Source organism: Passer montanus, unplaced genomic scaffold (assembly GCF_014805655.1).
Source record: "Passer montanus isolate IOZ18808 unplaced genomic scaffold, ASM1480565v1 scaffold9, whole genome shotgun sequence".
Taxonomy (NCBI): domain Eukaryota; kingdom Metazoa; phylum Chordata; class Aves; order Passeriformes; family Passeridae; genus Passer; species Passer montanus.
The window spans coordinates 16,752,748-16,775,682 of NW_024374367.1; the positions used below are offsets into that span (position 1 = coordinate 16,752,748).

The 22,935-nt window shown below is 53.6% G+C and overlaps 1 protein-coding gene across 7 annotated transcripts in view; it reads right to left on the reverse strand.

Annotated features, from left to right (window-relative positions):
- SRGAP3 (SLIT-ROBO Rho GTPase activating protein 3) overlaps nt 1-22,935 on the reverse strand; it is a 76,322-nt gene that overhangs the window by 10,856 nt on the left and 42,531 nt on the right. For 2 of the 7 annotated variants that reach the window (XM_039734385.1, XM_039734384.1), the window contains exons 1-10: nt 15,867-16,053; nt 14,938-15,066; nt 9,855-10,076; nt 9,313-9,414; nt 8,898-9,095; nt 7,924-8,008; nt 4,759-4,786; nt 1,454-1,484; nt 749-809; nt 317-394 (exon numbers count right to left, since the gene is read on the reverse strand). In XM_039734385.1, the coding sequence (XP_039590319.1) occupies nt 317-394; nt 749-809; nt 1,454-1,484; nt 4,759-4,786; nt 7,924-8,008; nt 8,898-9,095; nt 9,313-9,414; nt 9,855-10,076; nt 14,938-15,066; nt 15,867-16,049 (1,117 nt within the window). In that variant the 5' untranslated portion in view covers nt 16,050-16,053. Of the gene's footprint in view, nt 1-316; nt 395-748; nt 810-1,453; nt 1,485-2,808; nt 2,912-4,758; nt 4,787-7,379; nt 7,408-7,923; nt 8,009-8,897; nt 9,096-9,312; nt 9,415-9,854; nt 10,077-14,937; nt 15,067-15,866; nt 16,054-17,852; nt 18,039-22,817; nt 22,881-22,935 lie in introns of those variants that run through there. The other 5 variants (XM_039734381.1, XM_039734383.1, XM_039734387.1 and 2 more) reach the window with 4 other exon arrangements.

Sequence of the window (22,935 nt, forward strand, 5' to 3'; positions counted from 1 at the left end):
CCTCCCTTGGCAAACTGCTGCAGGAAGGATGAAAAGGTCCCCAGCAAACTCTTTCATGGCTCTTGTGTTTTTAACGACTGTGGAAAAGACCTCTCCATGTACCCCTACTTCTCATACTCCTTCTCTGGGTAACTCTTCACTACAGGCAGAGACACAGCACTGGGAAACCCAGAAGGGATAAAACCTGCTCATGTCTCATAGCACAAAGGGCTTTAACACAGGCTTTACACCTGGCTAATGCACCCAGCACACACCACCTCCCACCAGGATGCTCCAGGCAGGGCATCCTGCTGTAGCTGCACACCCAGCCACACACCTCTCTCAAACGAGTTCTTGATGTCGTTGACTTCCACCTGGGAGCCAGGGACTCTGAAGATGCCCTGCTGCTGGAGGCCTGGAAGAGAACAACGCTTTAGGAGAGATTTCTGGAACTGTGGGGCAACACCTGCAGGTTAAAACAGCAGAACCCAGGGGCTGATGCACCAGACAGGCTTGGAGCAAGCAGGGACAGCCTGCTGCACCTCACTTGTGCTCATATCCTCCAGATCAAGGTGTGAAAGGGCTCATGGCTGAGCAAACAACTGAACCTGGGCACGTGCTCACTGGTGGCCAGCCAGCCAATGCTGTGGGAATTCCAAGTGAGCCATGGAGAACAGGCAGGCAGCCCTGGGAACCCCTGCAGGCTCCCACTGCTCACTCAAGTCCTTTCCTCCTGGGCAGGTTCTGGGGCCACACTGAGCCAACTTACCATACAGATTGATGTAGCGGATGCAGCTTTCTACAACAAGTGGAATGGCCTGTCCTGAATCCTTCAGGAAAGGAAAGGAGAAGAGAAACATTTACTGGTTTATTGCTAACAAAGCATGGGAAATGCACTAAAGATTGCAAAAACAGAGATTTGAAAATTAATGCTGTGGAGTTTAGTAAGAGGACAGGCAGGAAAGGAGGTGTTACAAACATGGAGCCATCAAAGAGTGCTGAGGATACTGTGCACAGCCAAAAATGCCCAAGAAAGCTGTCACTAAGGTGTGTGAAATGTTGCTGCTCCCTGTCTGGCTCAAACAGGAGACTGCCACGAGGGATCACAGCTATTCCACCCCACAGGTGGAATGCTGAGCTGAAACAAAAAGTGTGCTATACCTGGCTGATGGAATAAGCTTCCCATAACACAGCTTACAACAATATTTCCACTAAAGGAAAGAGCCATTGTCAGCAGGTGCTAAAAAACCCAACAAACACCACTGGGTATGGAACCAAGTGCCTGAGTCTGAGCCACTGGCGAATTCTGGCTTCTGCCCAGGGCCCTTGTGGCAGAAGCTCAAGGGGACCAGGGGCCATGTCTGACAGCCCAAGTGGACACATTTCTCTTTGGGATTCTAGTAGTTTTTCCAGCAGAGCACAGTACATCTCTGGCCAATTCCCTCTGTCTCACAGATGGGTCTCCAGTAAGTACCTGATTCCTCGTTCGTGCATTCCTCCTTCCTCTGAGCACAAAAAAAGCAGCAGAGTGGAAAAAAGAGAACAGATTAAGCAGGAATAAGTTCAGTTAGAGGTAAGCATCTCCTTCGGAGGCCATGAATGCTCAAATGCAATGGCAGCTTAGCAAGGGCCAACACAGGCCTTTGGGATGCCCACCCTCCCTCCCAGAGCCCTTGGGCACGCTGCAGCCCAGCCTCAGCGACCTGCAGGGACAGCCTCTTGGATTTCCTCCTGCCTCAACCTGGGCCCTTCCCAGGAGCCTGGGCACAGGGACAGACTGGCCTGGGGAACAGGCAATGCTCTGAGGGGGCACTCAGCAGCCATGGGGGCACTGGTGACCAGGGGACATCTGGGCAGCAGCCAATGGCCCAGCTGCCTGTGAGGCTGTGCACCCCAAGGGCAGGCAGCTGTCCCCAAAGGGTCTCTGCTAGCACGGGTCACTCCTGCTCAGATGGATTTCTAGAGCAGGTAATTCCTCCTTCTCAGTGCTGAACCAGCTGGGATTTAATGAGCATTACTTTTTTAAAAGCCAGTTTAAGTCAGGAGTAATCACAAATCCTAACGGGATTACAGGCTTTGCCAGCAGGGCCAGTACTCCCCGTGCTGGTGCTGTGTACAGACACTGCCCTCGGGCTTAGGGCTGAGCTTGAGGCAATAAACCCCAGCCAGATGATGCCTATTAGTCACCTAATCCAACAGTTTGTCTCTACAGCTTCCCAAAGTGTTTCCCCTGAAGCTTTCTCCAGAGCAGGATTACGGACACCACTGCCAGCAGCTGGCAGGGCTGAGCCAGCTGGGCTGGCTGTTATTGATGGATTTGTGTGTAAGGCTGAGGTCACCTGTGTGCCCTCCAACATGGACAGCCCACAACAGGATTTCTACCCCAGGCTGACAGTCCTTGAAAGTGGGAAACACTTTCTGGGGTCATTTTATCTTCCTTCTCAGCCACAAGGATGGATGACCACCAAAAACAGGAAGGGGGGTGTATGTTGCTCCTTGGAGAGCCAGGCTGAGCTGGTGTAATCTTTCTTCCCAGGATGGGTAGAAGCAGCAGGACAATGAGGACACTCAGCCAGGACTGCCTCATAGTGCACATGGCCACCAGCCATGGGTGGGGTCTGGAGCACGCAGCTGATGGGACAGGAACACCAGGAATGCACGAGGGGAGCCATGGAGAGAAATCATCACCGAGGCAAAGCCGTGCTGGCCACGCCAGCTGGGTGCAGATGGGCCAGAGGGACCCCCTGAGGATGGCAAGCAGCCAGGACAGGAAAGCCACCATTCCATTCCCAGCGTTCACAGACACTCCTACTGCAAGCCAGCAAGTACCTTAATGAATGTTTCCATATTGCCGTTAAAGAGTTTATGATTATACACTGAGAGAGGCCTAGGTCTCCTCATTTTCTGTGGCTTAGGGGGAAGACATGGGGGCCTGGGAGAAAATGGAACAAAATAAATCAACAAAACACCAACATAAATGCAAAGACAGGGTGAGATCTCACAGGTTATAACTGAGAATAAGAAACCAAACAGAAAAGTCCCTCTGTGAGGATTCGTGTGGCTCCACGCACCCTGCAGCCACTGACACTGGCTGTCCCACACAGACACCACTCCAGCAGGAACCAACAGCATTGGTGGCCAGCTGGATCTAACACCTGCCTCCCACCTCAGCCTGAAGAGGCACCAAGAGCAGCTGAGGAGATACAGCCAAAATAAACCACAGCTACCCCAGAAAACGCTGGGGTATTCCTGCTTGCTCCTAAACAGATTTCACTCTGCTCACAGGGAGAGGCCAGAATGAGGACAGTGGGAACACCTCCACTGTGCTGTGTCTAACTTCTCTTTGGAACCCCAGGGATGGGGACGACCCTGCCACTGCTAGTGACCAAGAGGGCAGGGAAGCCTGTGACAGGTTTCAGTGCAGTACTGAGGACACTGGAGTGCCACTTGCATTAATGCTGTTCCCAGCCCAATTCCTCTGGATAATCAAGGACATTCGGTGTCTAGCTCTAGAAAAAGGAGAAAAACACCACAAAATCCCAAACAGATTTCTGCCCTGCCCTCCGGCCCAGGCTGTTCTGATGTGTGCAGGGGAGAGAACACGACTGCAAACACACACCAAACTGGGTGCTGGGAGCCTTCATGCAGGAGATCTCATGGAACAGACATGGACACTTTACACAGAGCTCAGTGCAAAGGGGACAGCACGGTTCCTTAATCAGATGCCTCTAATTAAGCAACTTGACTATACAACACTCCTACAGCTTCCAGGCACTCCTTTGGTGGGTAACAGAGGAGCAGAGGTGCAGCTGCCCATTGGGAGAGCCCTGCCCACACTGCAGGGACTGTGCCTGCAGCCCCAGCCAGGGCCCTGCACTCACGGCCGGGCCCCAGGGCCATGTCAGCTCCTCAGAGTGGCACACTGCACAGCCCCTGCTCTCTGAAGGGCCCTCTCTGTCCTGACAGCACCCCGTGCCCCGCTGGGTGCCCGGCCCTGGCACCACTCGGGCTGGTGCTGCCAGCACAAGGAGCCTCCTTCCTGCCTGGCACGGCAGCCAGGCTGCACCATCTGCTTCACCACTTCTAGCAGGGAACGGACCTTTGGTGGCTGGTACTGTAAATTGGATTAAACACAAACAAGGCTGGAACAAGCTGACACACAGGGAGGCCGTGCATGTCCTAGGGAGCTGTTTGGAGGCTTTGCTGGCCTGTGTCTCGCTGTCAACACCAGCACACTCCTAGCAAGCCACTGGAGCTCTGCAGAGATGCTTCATGGACTGGACAGGGATCAAAGCCTCCCCTCTGTCACATCTGCCCCAGCCCTACCTCCTGCAGCAGAGGGATGAAGTCTGTGATACAGGCATGCTCTGCACTCACAGGTAAAGCAGCCAGAGCTGGGAGAGGATTTCAGGGCTGTATTAAAGTCCTCAAAGGAAGAGGGATGGCAGGGAGCGAGGGGACACCTTTGTGTCACCCTGTCTGAACACAACCCCACCTCAGCTATGCTCCAGAGCATTGCACTGAAAGCACATCCAGGCACATCAGAGCCAGCCAGCCAGAAACCAAGGGCTGCTTCCATCCCCTGACCCCAGCACTGCAGGCCATGCAGCTGGGAAGCAGCATGGGGGCACAGGGACTGCCAGCCTGCCAGCACAGGGCTGGGGGTGGGTAACTGAGCCCCACCAAGCTGCACCAGTAGCCAAGCAAGCCCCCCTTCCCACAGCCCCTCCTGCCGGCGCCAGCCCTCCCCAGGAGCAGTAAGGGGAAGGAAGTGCTCACCTGGTTGTTCCACACTCAGCTCTTTCACCTGCAAGAAACACAAGTTCCCATCATCCCTCCACATCAGCCACCAGCAAAGGACTGCAGAGCACAGCTGCACAGGAGCTCACACCCTCACTGCTGGCTCCTACACCCCAAGGAATGGCTTCCAGCAGAGAGAAGCTGCATTTGGGGAGGAGAGATGCCCACCTGTGCCCCCACCATTAAAAGACAGAAATCTGGAGGGAGAAGAGTGAGAGGAAGGAAAGAGGCAGAGGGTGGGAGTGAGTGGCAATCTCTGCTGCTGGAGAGGTAACCCAGCACTTCAGCACACAGTTTCAGATTCAAAGAGATTTCTCTGTGTGCACTCCCAAAGAAAAGTGGGGGGAGTAATTCAAGGAAATCATGGTTTTGTATGCCACTGGTTAGGCTGAGCAGCAGCCAGGCACAGAACCCTCAGTCACTCAGGAGAACACACACAGGGAAGGCTGGCAGATGGCACGTGGTTTAACCCTCTCAGGTGACGGGAGGATCCTCCCTGGACCTGACCCCAACTCACCTTCTCCCAGAGTTTGCTTCAGCAGGTCATGTTTAGCCTGGAGCTTCGTGATGAGGTTACTGCCATTCAGATACTCCTTAAATTTCTGGAATTAAAGAACAAACGAGTGGATTAAGCACCACAGCCCCTAATGGAGCTCGCTGCTGCCCAGGGCTCAGGAGGCTGCAGGCTGGGCCAGCTGCACCGCAGGGCTCAGCAGGCTCTGATCACTTCTCCCTGCTCCAGCCACTGCCCTGATGCTCTTATTAGCCTGGTCTCCTTGGAGCTGCCCCTCCTGCTCGGGAACGCAGGGAGGGACAGAGTTCAAAGCTGGCTTTCTTTTGTCAGGCTTCTGGGAACTGCCTAGGAAATCAAAGCAGCTTTCCCTGCACTGCCAAGGCTTCGCCTCTGTGCAAACCAACAGTGCCAAGCAAGAACTCCCAGTGCCTGAGCCCTCGCAGGCAGGGACTGCCAGGTGCCCCATGCAGCTGGTGACACTGTGCAGAACAACTGCCACCCCCAGTGAGGCTGTCAGACACCAGAACACTCTGAGCAAGGCATTACACAGGTAAGAGGACAGAGGGAGACACGAGATGGAAAATGGAAGACGGAGAATGGGAAAGATCAAATCTCTGCAGAAACCATTAAAGTAATCTCAAGCACAATTCCAAATGAAAATCACAATTTCCCCCCTATTTACAATAATATTACTAAGAGAAAGGAGAAGCTCTGAGCCTCTCGTACTCCACTCAGTAGGTTTTGAATCTCATCTGGCTGCTCCAGTTGTTCCTTCAAAGTAAAAAACAAGGCAGGCACTGGATTGTCAGTCCCTCTGTAGTGCCCTGCCACTGAAATGCATTCCAGACCCAAATCTGACAGAAGACAAGTACTTAAAGAGACTGAATTGGTTCTTGCTCTTCACTAATGAGCACTTAACTGGGCCTCAGCCCTGGTAATTAATGCTTCGTGTCCTGTATGCCCGAGCTGAGACTCACAGTGAAATAGAACATTTCAGTCTCCTGCTGGTTGGCTCTCCTCTTGGCAATGTTGATTTTGCTCATGTAGGTCTCTGATGCAGCTGATTTGACTGACTCAGTGGAGCGGCTGTGCTGGAAGGCATCTGAAACATCAAAGTCTTCCACTGTCAGCATGTCCTGCAAGGTCTGCATCGTGGCATCCAGCGTTTTCCGTACCTATCAGAAACAGGACAGCGTGGGTTTGAGGCAGACTGGGAAAAGGACACTTCTTGAGCCAAAACAACCACTCAACAGGAGGCTCTGAGCCCTGGGCTAGCACTGGCTGCAGTCTGTGGGCACTTCTGCCACAGGAGGGGCTCCACACCTGAGCACACCAGGAAACCTCCAGTGAAAGAAAGGCTCAGCAGTGCTGCCCACAGACCCCACCACTTCTAGCAGGGAACGGACCTTTGGTGGCTGGTACTGTAAATTGGATTAAACACAAACAAGGCTGGAACAAGCTGACACACAGGGAGCCCGTGCATGTCCTAGGGAGCTGTTTGGAGGCTTTGCTGGCCTGTGTCTCGCTGTCAACACCAGCACACTCCTAGCAAGCCACTGGAGCTCTGCGGAGATGCTTCATGGACTGGACAGGGATCAAAGCCTCCCCTCTGTCACATCTGCCCCAGCCCTACCTCCTGCAGCAGAGGGATGAAGTCTGTGATACAGGCATGCTCTGCACTCACAGGTAAAGCAGCCAGAGCTGGGAGAGGATTTCAGGGCTGTATTAAAGTCCTCAAAGGAAGAGGGATGGCAGGGAGCGAGTGGACACCTTTGTGTCACCCTGTCTGAACACAACCCCACCTCAGCTACACTCCAGAGCATTGCTGACAAAGCACATCCAGGCACATCAGAGCCAGCCAGCCAGAAACCAAGGGCTGCTTCCATCCCCTGACCCCAGCACTGCAGGCCATGCAGCTGGGAAGCAGCATGGGGGCACAGGGACTGCCAGCCTGCCAGCACAGGGCTGGGGGTGGGTAACTGAGCCCCACCAAGCTGCACCAGTAGCCAAGCAAGCCCCCCTTCCCACAGCCCCTCCTGCCGGCGCCAGCCCTCCCCAGGAGCAGTAAGGGGAAGGAAGTGCTCACCTGGTTGTTCCACACTCAGCTCTTTCACCTGCAAGAAACACAAGTTCCCATCATCCCTCCACATCAGCCACCAGCAAAGGACTGCAGAGCACAGCTGCACAGGAGCTCACACCCTCACTGCTGGCTCCTACACCCCAAGGAATGGCTTCCAGCAGAGAGAAGCTGCATTGGGGGAGGAGAGATGCCCACCTGGTGCCCCCACCATTAAAAGACAGATTAGAAATCTGGAGGGAGAAGAGCGAGAGGAAGGAAAGAGGCAGAGGGTGGGAGTGAGTGGCAATCTCTGCTGCTGGAGAGGTAACCCAGCACTTCAGCACACAGTTTCAGATTCAAAGAGATTTCTCTGTGTGCACTCCCAAAGAAAAGTGGGGGGAGTAATTCAAGGAAATCATGGTTTTGTATGCCACTGGTTAGGCTGAGCAGCAGCCAGGCACAGAACCCTCAGTCACTCAGGAGAACACACACAGGGAAGGCTGGCAGATGGCACGTGGTTTAACCCTCTCAGGTGACGGGAGGATCCTCCCTGGACCTGACCCCAACTCACCTTCTCCCAGAGTTTGCTTCAGCAGGTCATGTTTAGCCTGGAGCTTCGTGATGAGGTTACTGCCATTCAGATACTCCTTAAATTTCTGGAATTAAAGAACAAACGAGTGGATTAAGCACCACAGCCCCTAATGGAGCTCGCTGCTGCCCAGGGCTCAGGAGGCTGCAGGCTGGGCCAGCTGCACCGCAGGGCTCAGCAGGCTCTGATCACTTCTCCCTGCTCCAGCCACTGCCCTGATGCTCTTATTAGCCTGGTCTCCTTGGAGCTGCCCCTCCTGCTCGGGAACGCAGGGAGGGACAGAGTTCAAAGCTGGCTTTCTTTTGTCAGGCTTCTGGGAACTGCCTAGGAAATCAAAGCAGCTTTCCCTGCACTGCCAAGGCTTCGCCTCTGTGCAAACCAACAGTGCCAAGCAAGAACCCCCAGTGCCTGAGCCCTTGCAGGCAGGGACTGCCAGGTGCCCCATGCAGCTGGTGACACTGTGCAGAACAACTGCCACCCCCAGTGAGGCTGTCAGACACCAGAACACTCTGAGCAAGGCATTACACAGGTAAGAGGACAGAGGGAGACACGAGATGGAAAATGGAAGACGGAGAATGGGAAAGATCAAATCTCTGCAGAAACCATTAAAGTAATCTCAAGCACAATTCCAAATGAAAATCACAATTTCCCCCCTATTTACAATAATATTACTAAGAGAAAGGAGAAGCTCTGAGCCTCTCGTACTCCACTCAGTAGGTTTTGAATCTCATCTGGCTGCTCCAGTTGTTCCTTCAAAGTAAAAAACAAGGCAGGCACTGGATTGTCAGTCCCTCTGTAGTGCCCTGCCACTGAAATGCATTCCAGACCCAAATCTGACAGAAGACAAGTACTTAAAGAGACTGAATTGGTTCTTGCTCTTCACTAATGAGCACTTAACTGGGCCTCAGCCCTGGTAATTAATGCTTCGTGTCCTGTATGCCTGAGCTGAGACTCACAGTGAAATAGAACATTTCAGTCTCCTGCTGGTTGGCTCTCCTCTTGGCAATGTTGATTTTGCTCATGTAGGTCTCTGATGCAGCTGATTTGACTGACTCAGTGGAGCGGCTGTGCTGGAAGGCATCTGAAACATCAAAGTCTTCCACTGTCAGCATGTCCTGCAAGGTCTGCATCGTGGCATCCAGCGTTTTCCGTACCTATCAGAAACAGGACAGCGTGGGTTTGAGGCAGACTGGGAAAAGGACACTTCTTGAGCCAAAACAACCACTCAACAGGAGACTCTGAGCCCTGGGCTAGCACTGGCTGCAGTCTGTGGGCATTTCTGCCACAGGAGGGGCTCCACACCTGAGCACACCAGGAAACCTCCAGTGAAAGAAAGGCTCAGCAGTGCTGCCCACAGACCCCAGCTCTTACCTCTTCATTCTCTATCTTGAGGGTGGCCAGCCGAGACTGCAGCTGGTGGTACCGCATCAGCAGCTCGGTCTGCACAGGCTGCTGGGCGCTCACCTGGCACACCTGAGACAGGAGACATTCCACGGGTCATGCATGGCCCAGACACACCTTTCCATACCCTCACAATTCCCTCCAGCCCCCACAAGCTCCTGGCAGCCTCCAGAGAGGCTGTGTTGCCATGTGTCCCATGAGCAGTGCCCTGGACCCAGGCCAGCACCGAGTGTTTCTGCCATCTCCCAATTACAGCAGGTTAATCACAGCTCCCCTGTGCAGATCTGTGGGGCAGAGAGAGCCAAACCACGGGCTCCCTAATTGGGGCAGAAATGGAGCAGGAGGCAGCCTGAAAGGAGGAGCCCTAACGAGCCAAGAGTCTCATTAGGAAAGGAAACACGAACAGCAGTGTGTGAAGGCAGCAGAGAGGGGCGAGGAGTCCGGAACAATTTCACAGTGATGGTTCAGAGGAGGGCAGGGCCGCTCTGCAGCCCCACAGGTGAGCACGTTACCTCGTCCCCCATGTGCGGCTGGAACTCGAACTTGAGCGGCGGGCAGAAGACCTGGTTGCACATGTCCATGATGGTGTGCTTGTCGCTGCGCGCGTCCAGGTTGTCCACGGCGTTCTCGATGACGTCCAGCCCCTCGTGGCGCGACGTCTCCAGGTTGTACTCAGCAGACAGGTACGTCCTGAAGGTGCGAGCCAGGCTGGCGTGGAACCCCAGATCACAGCACTGAGAAACACCAGGAGGCTCTGGTCACACAAACACTGCCAGGCCATTCTGCAAGGCTCTCAAACACAGATGGGCGTTGAAGCAAGGCGTGGCAGTGGACACCATGCCCTGTGGTGTGTGTGCACATCCTGCTCTGTCCCTGGGCAGCTGCCTGCCTCCCACCATGGAGCAGTTCCTCATGCTGCTCATCACTCTCATGTCTGTCTTAGGGAAAATTATAAAACTTGGATTTAATTGCTGCCAAAATACTGTACTTCAGACAAAAAACTGCTTTTAAACGTTGTCCCCACTATAACTGAATTTGGCGTGTCAAGTGTCATACCAGCACAGGGATTTGCAGCCCTGAAAGCTCCACCCGAGCTGAGCAAGTCCATCCTTTGACCAATCCCCACCTTGTCACCCAGCCCAGAGCACTAACTGCCATGCCCAGCTACTCCTTGAACACCTCCAGGGATGGAAAATCCACCACTTCCCTGGGCAGCCCCTTCCAGTGTCTGACAACCCTTTCCATGAAGAAACACTTCCTGAACTTCATACTGATAAACTCGAAGTGAAACCCAAAACCTCAGCAGGTGCCACACGCAGCTCTGACCCAAGAAGCCGTCTCACGCTCGGTGCCGGTGTGAGGTGACACATCAGATCACATCACAGCAGGGCTGTGCTTGCTTCAGCCTCTGCTAAAACCAGCAGCAGCAAAGCTACCCTGCACTGATTCCCAGCCCCACTGTCCCTCCTAGCCTTTAAAACCGGTGAAAACTCATGCGCAACAATGAGCAGTTCTGTAAAAACTATCAAATTGTCACAGCCCTCCATTTATCCTGCTTCTATTCAGCTTCTAATCACATTAACTGAGAGTATGGGCAGTTATGAACTGGCACAGACCTGCCTTAAAAAAATCAACAAGCAACACAAAAAAGGGAAGGGGTGAATTTCCATTTGCTGCTTGGGGCAATCCTCATTCTGTGCCGCAAGTCTCTCCCAAGAGACAGTTTCAGCATGAACTCCCACACGACCACTCCAGGCTGCTGGAACCCCAGAGCTGGAGCAATGCAGCCGAGGGGCTGTACACAGACAGGGCAGGGACCAGGGCCAGGAGCCAGTGCCAGCACTGGGGGAGGAGCAGCACTCCTGCCCTGAGCAGCTGACCACAGCCCTGTGCCCTGGGAACGGACTGTGTGCTCCCCAGCACTGCCAGCCCTCACCGTGCTCCCCACCCCTGAAATCACAGCTACTTTGCTACAAAAAACAGTACCGGGGGAAATATCTGCCACTGCTCAAGGGTGGGAATTCCCAAAGCACACAAAACCCAGCCACTGCAAGGCAGAGCACTGAATGGAACCCAAGGAGAGGGCTCAGGGCATTGCCAGCTGCTTTTAGGACAAAATTCCACATGAAACGTTTCCCCTTTTTTGCTGCTGGACTCGCGCTGGAGCCGGCGGTGATTTGCAGTGCCCAGAAATCAGCTGCTCCTGAAAAGCAGGGCAGCACCTCCCGCACACACTGCAGCCCTTGAAGTCCCTGGTGATCAGCACCACGCCGGCTGCTTCACACACGGATGCCCAGAGAAGAAAAGACGGAGCAGGGATTTCCACACAATTCCCAGAGGAACACACAATGGGGAGGGGAGAAGAAAAAGGAAGGGAAAAAAAAGACTTCAAACCGATGATCCCAGCCCCAGAACAAATGGCATTTTCTCACCCCTCTCATCCCTTTGATGGCAAATAAATTAGAACCACAAATAATAATCCTGGCCCTTCCGCAGCGCCTTTCATCTGCCAAGCTCAGAGCTCCCCAAGCATTAATTCATCACGGCTGGTAACACCCTGCAAGGGGTGGAAATATCCCAGAGCTCAGCTTGAGAAACAAACCGGCTCCTGGAGCTCAAGCAAGCACATTTGGCCAAAACACCGTGGAAGCAGCCAAATAGCCGTGTGCCTCCCACTGCCCACCCCAGAGCTGCACGGGGGCAGTGCTGGGCCCCGGGAGAAGGAATGCACAGTGGTCTGAGGCTCCAGCAACTTCGAGTCCCTCTGTTACCTGGGAGGCTGAACCTGCACATGACAGAGCTCAGCCAGGCGGACCTGAGCAAGTGGAACCCTGGAGTGACACCTGAGCACCCTGCAAGCCACCCTTAACTTCCCAGGCAGAGCAGTAATGCCCCTGCCTCCACAGGACCAGCACTGCCTGCAAACAAAGAGCACAACTCATTTGCTCTGCTCTGTTCCCTCTTCTCTGCATTTTCTTCCTTATCCGTTTTCAAAGAATATTCTGCATTATTTTTAATTATATGCATAATACATAATAATTATATGCCTATTTAAATTTATGGCCTCTTCCCTCTTGACATTGCTGCAAAATCCGGAGCTGTACTGTGAGGCAAGTAAATCACAGAATCCCAGAATGGTTTATGTTGGGCTAAACCCTAAAGATTATCCAATTTCAACTACCCTGCCATGAACAGTGACACCTTCCATGAGCCCAGGTTGCTCCAAGCCCTGTTCAACCAGGCCAGTGAAGCCAGCTGAGGATTTTTGGCATAACTACTTCAGCTGCTGTTTCTGTTCCCTAACTTGACTCAGCTAATTTTTCCAGAGACCAAGCAATTTGACAGTTCCATGTAACACTGAATTTCCTCAGAGTTCCCCTCCTTTCCTGGCTTGTCTCAGATACAGCAATCACTAATCCATAGAGGAGCGAGTTGCTGTTCCAGGACCCAGAGGAGGCTGCACACGTTTTGGCAGATCAGTTTGCATGGACACCAACTGTTCCATTTTCTCTGCTGAATCTAGTGATAACTTTCATGTGACCACTTCAAACTATCTTGCAGCCATTTCTCACAGAACTCCAGAGGGATGGATAAGGAGCTTTATCTCCTCTTCGCATACGTGGCAAAAAGATTAACTTGGTCACACAGTTAATGACAGAAATGAGACAAACCCAGGCGCTTGAATAGACACACGTGTCACCCGAGGAGGAGGCCCCGTGGTGCACTGACAGTCCGAGGCTAATTTGATCTATCTCTGTATTCTTCCCTTCCTTTCCAGGACAAAACAACAAGGCCACTGGAGACAGAGGGGCAGACGGCTCCTCTGAGGGGCCTCACAGCTCTCATTAAGCCTCCCTCCCTCGGCAGCTGGGGCAGTGCCTCGCCAGAGCAGGAGAGCGGAGCACGGCTTTGTCACCAGCCACTGCTCCGCAGGGACGCCCAGGGAGCAAGTGGTGGCACGGCTGTGCCTGAGAGATGACACTGAGGCAGCCGGGATTTGGGGGAAACGCCGCTGAATTGGCTCTGCAGTGTCCTGACGGTTCAGATTTGTGTGAAATCAGCAGCTGCACGAGGCAATTTGTGCTGGAGATGGAGGCTGTGAGAGCCCTGTCGCCTCTCCTGTGTCCCAGAGAGCCAGCCCGGTGCATCCCTCGCCATTCCACGGTGGAGCGGGGTGGAGGGGCCAGCAGGAGCCACGGGAGCATGGGCAGCCAGGCTCAGCTCACCCACACTCTGCAGAGCTGCTCCCTCCACGGGCCCAGCTGCCCTGCACAGACCCCTCCAGCACCACTGGGATCCCGGGACTTGGATTCATTTCTTCTGGAGCTGCTGAAGCCCTTCTTGCCTCACCCTTGCAAGATACACTGAACTCGTAAAAAGGCCTGTCCAGATAAACTGCTCTCCTCTGAGGACATAGGACACCCATGCTCAGCTCACACATCCAGTATTTTGTTTCTTTGGTGAACAGACTTTATAATTGGGGAAATGTCATTGCTCCATGTTAAAGATGCTTCAGCTAAAGTCCCTGAAGGGATTCCTGGAATGTGGGAGAAATGCCATTTGCTGACTCCAGTGGAAGTGTCAGTGAGGAAATAAAAGTTGGGAAGAATAATATAAACAGACAGAGCTAAAATGGAACTCAGCAAGTCTCCAGAAAATCGAAGTCAAAAAACTCCACAAAACTAAGTCATTCTTGCTTAAAAAATAAGTTAACAAAAGAAAGATAGAATATGCACTGCAAAAGCAGAAAGCCTGCAGATAAATCAAGGTGTTCTCACACCTTGCCATTCAAGTGTCTCCACTTGTTTTTTAACACATCTTCAATAACAAAGAGAACAAAACATAATGAAGAGTATTTTATGATACATCAAAATCTTGAAGTCATCAGGGGATTTGCATCAGACTTACTTTAATTCTCAGAAGTGTAACTACATGCTAATGGGCCAGGAAAGGAGGTAAACACTCAAGCAGCTTTTTGAATTGCATATTTAGGTAATGGTGGTAACTCAGTGCTTCAAGCTCAGCTATTTATGCACTCACTGAGGCAACTCCAGCAGGAAGAAACTGCACTGTGCAATCTACACGCTGTGGGATGCCTGATAAAGGAAGAAGCAGAAATCCCTTCTCTGGGTAAATCCCTTCTTTGAATCATCTCAAAGCAATTTGTAGGAGTCACCAGTGTTCAGTTCCTGCCACTGCCATGAAGCTGCCTCCAGCAGTTCCTGCCCTGAGGCTACTCCCTGCAAGGAGCACTGGGACAAAGCTCCCAAGCCTTCCCCAGCCAGGACAGCACTGCCACTTGTGCTGAATCCCCACCAAAGTCACCGAGTAGTAGAGAGAAAAAACCCCTCTGGTTCAGCACCAAAACCAAAGCTGTGTCTGACCTGGGGAAGCATTTCTCTGTCTCAAACACAGACTAACCAAGGGGCCAAGAAGAAACCTCAGTCTCACCTGGCTCACCCCAAGGCAAACCCACCTCACAGGACACCTTCAGCCCAGTCAGGAGTACCCTAAAGCCCCCAGAGACACCCTGCAGCAGCAGGGGGGAGTGCAGGTAGGAGCTGAGGAGGCAGGCTGGCCCGGGGAGGCACTCACGTCGATGAGGTCGGAGACATCATGGATGTAGTACTTGCTGACGGCTGCGTTGGTGGCTGCCAGGTTCAGCAGGTAGTCATTCCTGGCTTTTGTACACTTCAGCTTGTTTTCAGAATACTTGGCTTGTCTCTGAAAAAGCAGAATGGAGGGTCAGAGCACAAACAGGATGGTATTGGCAGTTTCTCCTGTCACAGACCCCCACAGCACCCTGCAGCCTGGGTGTGATGAGGTAAGTACTAAAACTTGGTACCTGGTACAAAAACAGGGACCTTGCCAGGGTGGAGGAGATCCCACCTGAACACCCCTGGCACCGTCAGCCTGCCATGAGGAGTGCATCCTGCTCAGAGGTACTTGGAGCCCCTGAGCACAGCTGCTGCTGAGGATTTTGGCATCAGTCAAAAACAGAGGGCCAAATTTTCCCCCCAGAAATGCTGACATACGTTTGGACTTGCTCCAGATGTGTGCAGCTGTATCAAAGTGGAATCCTGCCCAGAGGCCCAAGCCACACAATTCAGAACAGGACCCAGAATTCAAAACTGTAGGAAAGCAGATGTGCTCCAGATCTGGGACATCTGCTCAGGCAGATCCCTGCTCTGAAGGCTGAATCAAAAGATTAACCCTTCCGAGAAGTTCACTGTTAGAAATGTCCCAGGGCTGGGTGAGCCAATGAGCAAATGCAGCCTTGGCTGGGGAACCATTTCCTTTTCTCCAAAATTAACACAAAAACTTGTGGAGATCCTGAGGTCACAGGGATTTGCTGATGCTAGAATGGCACGAAGGGTTTTGCCTAGTAAATCTATCTAAATACTGCACTCTCACTCCCAGACAGTCTACAGAGGAAGAACACTGGTATTTTATGAATCCAGCCCCTGCTGCCTGCAGGGAGCCCCAACCCCAGCCCAGCTCCCTCTTCCTTCCCTCTCACCCACCTTCTCTTTCATCTTCTCAATCTTCTTGACGGAGCTGCGCCGCTGAGGCCGGTCCTCATGCCGCAGCAGGTTCACACTGATGTCCCCTGACTTGTTGAACTGCTTTTCTTCCTGCTTCTCTGCCTCCTTCAGCTTGCTCTCGGCGCTGATGCTCTCTGCATGGTACATGTGGTAGGTCTTCATCACCTGCAGACACAGAGGCCATGAGCCACCTTCCCATGGTCACCCGCAGCACCGGAGCAGGGCAGGCCAGCAGCGCTGGGCAGGGCAGAGGGGGCACTGTGGCATTAAGGAACAGCATGGGGAGGAGAGCTTGAGAGATGAATGCCAGCCCTATTTCTAGAGGCTCCAGGCTGGTCTAAGAACTGTGATGACACTCAGCCCCACTGGGGGGACATGATCCAGCACACACCTGCAGTCAAAGAGCACCGAGTCTGCCAACAGGGAAATAAGGCACGACCTCAGAGCTCTGCAGCTGGGGTCAGGGTCTCCATGACAAGTGACTGTGAGGGAGGCCACAGTCACTCTGAGCTGCCTTTTGACCTGACCCCTCTGTTCCTACACTCGGACTTGCTAAGCCATCAGACAGCCCTTTCTCTCACCCAGACAGCAGAACCACCCAAAAGTGGAGTGGTTGTAATCCCCAGGCAGAAATGGGGTTTGTCTCCTGTCACCACCTCATCCCCCCTTGGTGCCACCAGCAAGCACAGGCAGTGCCAGGAGAGGTGCAGCAGCACCTTGTCCTTCACATTCCAGATCCAGGAGGGATGATGCTGATCCTGGAACACTCTACAGGCAAAACTTCCAGCACAACCTTCCCTTTCAGAAACAAGAGCCCAAAGGGCACACTGGCTCATTTCAACAGAGCTGGCAAGAGGGACACATCTGCTCCTCTCTCTTTATGCCTTTAGTCACACTGTCCCCTTCTATCATCTCCCTTCAGGATGTGGATGGTTTATTTCACATTGCTTTGACACAGCACACAGTGCCCGACTGCTCACTGCCATCAGCCTCAGCAGGGCTGGGCACTGCAGGCTGGGACACTGGGACAGGCTGGGACAGGATGTGGATGGTTTATTTCACATTGCTTTGACACAGCACACAGTGCCCGACTGCTCACTGCCATCAGCCTCAGCAGGGCTGGGCACTGCAGGCTGGGACACTGGGACAGGCTGGGACACTGGGACAGGCTGGGACAGGCTGGGACACTGGGACAGGCTGGGACACTGGGACAGAATGGGACACTGGGACAGGCTGGGACACTGGGACAGGCTGGGACACTGGGACAGGCTGGGACGGGCTGGGACACTGGGACGGGCTGGGACAGGCTGGGACAGGCTGGGACACTGGGACAGCACCCCTGGCACTGTCAGCCTGCCATGAGGAGTGCATCCTGCTCAGAGGTACTTGGAGCCCCTGAGCACAGCTGCTGCTGAGGATTTTGGCATCAGTCAAAAACAGAGGGCCAAATTTTCCCCCCAGAAATGCTGACATACGTTTGGACTTGCTCCAGATGTGTGCAGCTGTATCAAAGTGGAATCCTGCCCAGAGGCCCAAGCCACACAATTCAGAACAGGACCCAGAATTCAAAACTGTAGGAAAGCAGATGTGCTCCAGATCTGGGACATCTGCTCAGGCAGATCCCTGCTCTGAAGGCTGAATCAAAAGATTAACCCTTCCGAGAAGTTCACTGTTAGAAATGTCCCAGGGCTGGGTGAGCCAATGAGCAAATGCAGCCTTGGCTGGGGAAACCATTTCCTTTTCTCCAGAATTAACACAAAAACTTGTGGAGATCCTGAGATCACAGGGTTTTGCTGAGGCTAGAATGGCACGAAGGGTTTTGCCTAGTAAATCTATTTAAATACTGCACTCTCACTCCCAGACAGTCTACAGAGGAAGAACACTGGTATTTTATGAATCCAGCCCCTGCTGCCTGCAGGGAGCCTCAACCCCAGCCCAGCTCCCTCTTCCTTCCCTCTCACCCACCTTCTCTTTCATCTTCTCAATCTTCTTGACGGAGCTGCGCCGCTGAGGCCGGTCCTCATGCCGCAGCAGGTTCACACTGATGTCCCCTGACTTGTTGAACTGCTTTTCTTCCTGCTTCTCTGCCTCCTTCAGCTTGCTCTCGGCGCTGATGCTCTCTGCATGGTACATGTGGTAGGTCTTCATCACCTGCAGACACAGAGGCCATGAGCCACCTTCCCATGGTCACCCGCAGCACCGGAGCAGGGCAGGCCAGCAGCGCTGGGCAGGGCAGAGGGGGCACTGTGGCATTAAGGAACAGCATGGGGAGGAGAGCTTGAGAGATGAATGCCAGCCCTATTTCTAGAGGCTCCAGGCTGGTCTAAGAACTGTGATGACACTCAGCCCCACTGGGGGGACATGATCCAGCACACACCTGCAGTCAAACAGCACCGAGTCTGCCAACAGGGAAATAAGGCACGACCTCAGAGCTCTGCAGCTGGGGTCAGGGTCTCCATGACAAGTGACTGTGAGGGAGGCCACAGTCACTCTGAGCTGCCTTTTGACCTGACTCCTCTGTTCCTACACTTGGACTTGCTAAGCCATCAGACAGCCCTTTCTCTCACCCAGACAGCAGAACCACCCAAAAGTGAAGTGGTTGTAATCCCCAGGCAGAAATGGGGTTTGTCTCCTGTCACCACCTCATCCCCCCTTGGTGCCACCAGCAGACACAGGCAGTGCCAGGAGAGGTGCAGCAGCACCTTGTCCTTCACATTCCAGATCCAGGAGGGATGATGCTGATCCTGGAACACTCTACAGGCAAAACTTCCAGCACAACCTTCCCTTTCAGAAACAAGAGCCCAAAGGGCACACTGGCTCATTTCAACAGAGCTGGCAAGAGGGACACATCTGCTCCTCTCTCTTTATGCCTTTAGTCACACTGTCCCCTTCTATCATCTCCCTTCAGGATGTGGATGGTTTATTTCACATTGCTTTGACACAGCACACAGTGCCCGACTGCTCACTGCCATCAGCCTCAGCAGGGCTGGGCACTGCAGGCTGGGACACTGGGACAGGCTGGGACACTGGGACAGAATGGGACACTGGGACAGACTGGGACAGGCTGGGACACTGGGACAGACTGGGACAGGCTGGGACAGGCTGGGACACTGGGGCAGGCTGGGGCAGGCTGGGGCACTGCAGGGACAGACTGGGACAGGCTGGGACAGGCTGCCACACTGGGACAGGCTGGGACAGGCTGGAACACTGGGACAGGCTGGGACACTGGGACAGGCTGGGACAGGCTGGGACACTGGGACAGGCTGGGACACACTGGGACAGGCTGGGACAGACTGGGGGACACTGGGACGGGCTGGGATACTGGGATGGGCTGGGACACGCTGGGACGGGCTGCCTGAGGCCCAAGGGTTAAAACAGAGCAGGAACCCCCAAACGCAGGGGATTTTTACACACGGCTTAATGAAGCAAACACAGCTTTCCCCAGCTGCAGCTGCCAGCAGGAGCCAGCAGTGTTTGACTTGGAGCAGCTCAGGCTGCGCCGCAGGATCCCTCCTCCTGCCAAGCACAGCCCTCAGCCAGAGGAGGAACCCAACACCCCCGGAGCTGCACAAACCTGGCACTGCAGGGACACCCCACTGCAGGGACACCCCGCACTGCAGGGACACCCCACCCTGCAGGGACACCCCACTGCAGGGACACCCCGCCCTGCAGGGACACCCCACTGCAGGGACACCCCACTGCAGGGACACCCCACTGCAGGGACACCCCACTCTGCAGGGACACCCCACTGCAGGGACACCCCACTCTGCAGGGACACCCCACTGCAGGGACACCCCACCCTGCAGGGACACCCCACTGCAGGGACACCCCACACTGCAGGGACACCCCACTGCAGGGACAGGCAAGGGGCAGTGAGCAAAGGCTCCTGCTTGGCCCTGAGCTGCTGCATTTCCAAACCCCACAAATTCTTAACACAGAATCCAGCCATGTATTTCAAACTGCCTTTTCTGCAGCGAATGTCACAGGACACACATGAACCAGACAATTCCTGGGAAAGACCAGAGGGTTTCACTGAACCCTCCTCATCCTCACCATCTACATCTTTTTGTGAAGCACACAGAAGGAAGTGAAAAGCAAAGTGCTGCATATCAGGGCTTCAAGCAGTGAGAGGAAAGGTTCTGCAGCACTCAGAGAGGCCCTGACACAACATGAAAGAGAAGCCCAACGAGTCACAGGGCTCCAAATTGCAGGATTTTTGTGAAATCTAAAGGTTACAGGACAGTTACCCAACCAAAAGAGACACCTTAAACAACTCACTGTGCTCCTCACCAGCTGCCCTGCCACACAGCTCGCTCTTGGAAATTCAGAGCATATTTCTGTTTATATCTGCCTTAATTTTGGCCGGGGCCAAGCTGCACTGCAGCAGGCAGCCCCTGATCTGCAATTCCCTGGTGCCATCTCGGTGCCTGCAATCAAATCACGCCGTCCCTGGCTTGCATTGCTGTGACACAAAGACAAACTGCCACAGCTGCGTCCCGGGGATCTTTCCTGCAAATCAGTTAATTAGCTGCAGCGAAGGAGGAAAAATATGTTCCAATGTTCATTAGTTATTTAACAACACGAGTTGTGTTTTCCATATTAATTACATGTTCTGGATAAAGGCTGTTGCCAAAATACCGGCCATAAATGGCACTGCTGGCAGTCTCCAGCTACAAGGGCTTTGTTCTCCTCAACAGCTCATCCCCAAGATTCTGTCCCAGCAGAGGAGCCAGAGCAGAAATGGGGTGACCATGTCAGGCACAGGCTCAGGCCCCCTCAGCCTTCTGCCTTTACCAGCTCCAACTGATACCTCTCTGCTGGAATCCATATGGAGGAACCAGAGGAACGAAGCTGGTTTTAATTCACAGCTGAACTATTTCTGCACAAAACCATTCACAAGCATCTCCACTTCAGAATGAAAGTCACCCACTTCCATTTTGATTAAAATCAGTGTGGCTTTGGTTCTCTCCATACAGACTCCACAGGGTGACTTGCATCAGAACAGCAACAAGGCTGAGTTAAAATCAATGCCGTTGTTTTGGCTTAAGTTTGAGTCAGTGAATGCCTGAGAAGCCTGTAAAAAATTGTTGTTTCCACCCAGTGCACAGAATTCCCCTTGGAGAGGCTTAAAAAGCAGCCTCTCCAGGGCACAGATGAGCTGTGGGTAAAGGCCTGGCCAGAGGCAAGAAAATCGACTTCCCTGAGCTGACAGCAGACAAGTGACATTTGTGAGGAGGCAGCAGCCCGGGGTCCTGTGAGCCAGGTCCCTACCCCGTGTCTGGCTCAGACAGCAGCTCCCGTGCTGCTCGTGGGCACCCAACGTGCTGCAAAGAGCACACCAGCAGCAGCCCAGTCCCCAGGGTGCCCCCAGCCACCCCAGCACAGAGCCAGGGGCAGCTGGGCCCGTCTCACCTGATGGCTCCGGAACAGAACTCTGAGCAAGGAGCTGCTGCCACCAAGCACATGTGAGGTGACCCTGACTGCCCCACAGGCTTTTTCTGCATGCTTTTGAAACATGTCCCTTCCCTGCTCCCTCCTGCCTGCATGACACAACCAGTTTGTTGTCTTAGCAGCAAGGCTGAACGCAAACAGAGCTCCTCCAGCCCTCCCAGTTTCCCACTCAAACCAGTTTGTTTCACCACTCGAGCCCATTCTGCTCAGCACGTGGAGCAAAGCAGTGAATGGGATAAAGGAGGAGCAGAATCACCCTCTGTGCTCCCCTTGGCCCCTGCTTGCACTGGGGACCTCAGCACACTGCTGACCCCCCGTGACCCCAGCGTGTCCCTCGGGTTGTGGCCCTGTCCCCTGGCTGCGCTCAGACCATACCTGCCCACAGCTATGCAGGTCAGCCCAGCCCTTGTTAGTCCTTCCTTGTTTTGCATCTGTCATGCTGCTGCTGTAATTAATCCTAATTAGTCACCACCCCTAACACAGCTTGTGACATTCAACCATCAACAACGCACTCCCAAATCTCACAAGGCTTTTTAATCTGATCTGCTGTCCACCCACACTGCAGGTCTCACAACAGTCAAATCCTTCAACAGCCAATGCAGGAACAAACCTGTTAAGAGGAGATTTATGGCTGAAATTTCAAATGCAATCATTCATGCTCTGTTGTTTAGGCCTGCTCTTCAAAAAGATGAAATAGAATGATTGTTTAGGAATAAACCTACTGCAGCATTATTTATGTACCACTTACAGATACAACCAAAGAAAGCAAACATATTATCTCAATTTTCCAACAAAGGGCAGACTTTATATGGTTTTGTTGCTGCTAAACCACAAATAAAATAACTTTTTTAAAAAACCACTTGCTACAGGGCAAGAGGCAGAAGCAACACAAAGACTTTTTATTACTCTGCTATGAAAACCTGCTTGAAGAGCCATGTCCTGACTAACAGCACACGATCTCACTGGGAGGCACAGACAACTCTGCAGCCAAAGTGCTCCTCGGGGCACAAGAGAGAGCTGAGCCCCTACGAGCCAGGAGTTTCCTGCACGCCCCAGCAGAAGGTGTGCTCAGCCACCCCCGGCCACGGCTCACAGGGGCAGGGACATGTCCAACAGACCAGCACGGCCAGCTCAGAGCCCCTGGTGCCTGAATCACAGGCAGTGTCTGAGCAGGGCCAGAAGGGAACGTGGTGCCCGAGCCCAGCAGGTGGGAGCGTCACAGACACAGGAACCTGAGTGGAGCTCACCCAAAGAGCCCCAGCCAGGCTCAGGGGAAGCAGCTGGGCTCCGGGACCCAGCCCGTGGCCTCGCACTGCTGGGACACCCTCCAGCACTGCCACCACCCCAGTGAGCAGAGAGGCTCTCCCACAGGAGCTGAGGGCTGCAGGACAGCCAGGGCAGAGCCTCCTCAGATGTGCTCTAACAACGCCTGTGCTCCCCAGGCTGTGGCTGGGGCCGTGGGACGGGCTCACTGCTCACCGTGTAGAGCTCATTGGTGACCTTCAGGAGCTCCTCGTGCATCTGGAGGCCAATCTCCTTGCTCTGCAAGACAAAAACAAGAAGAGGTGAGGCTGTTATGCTCTAACATGCCGTTCTA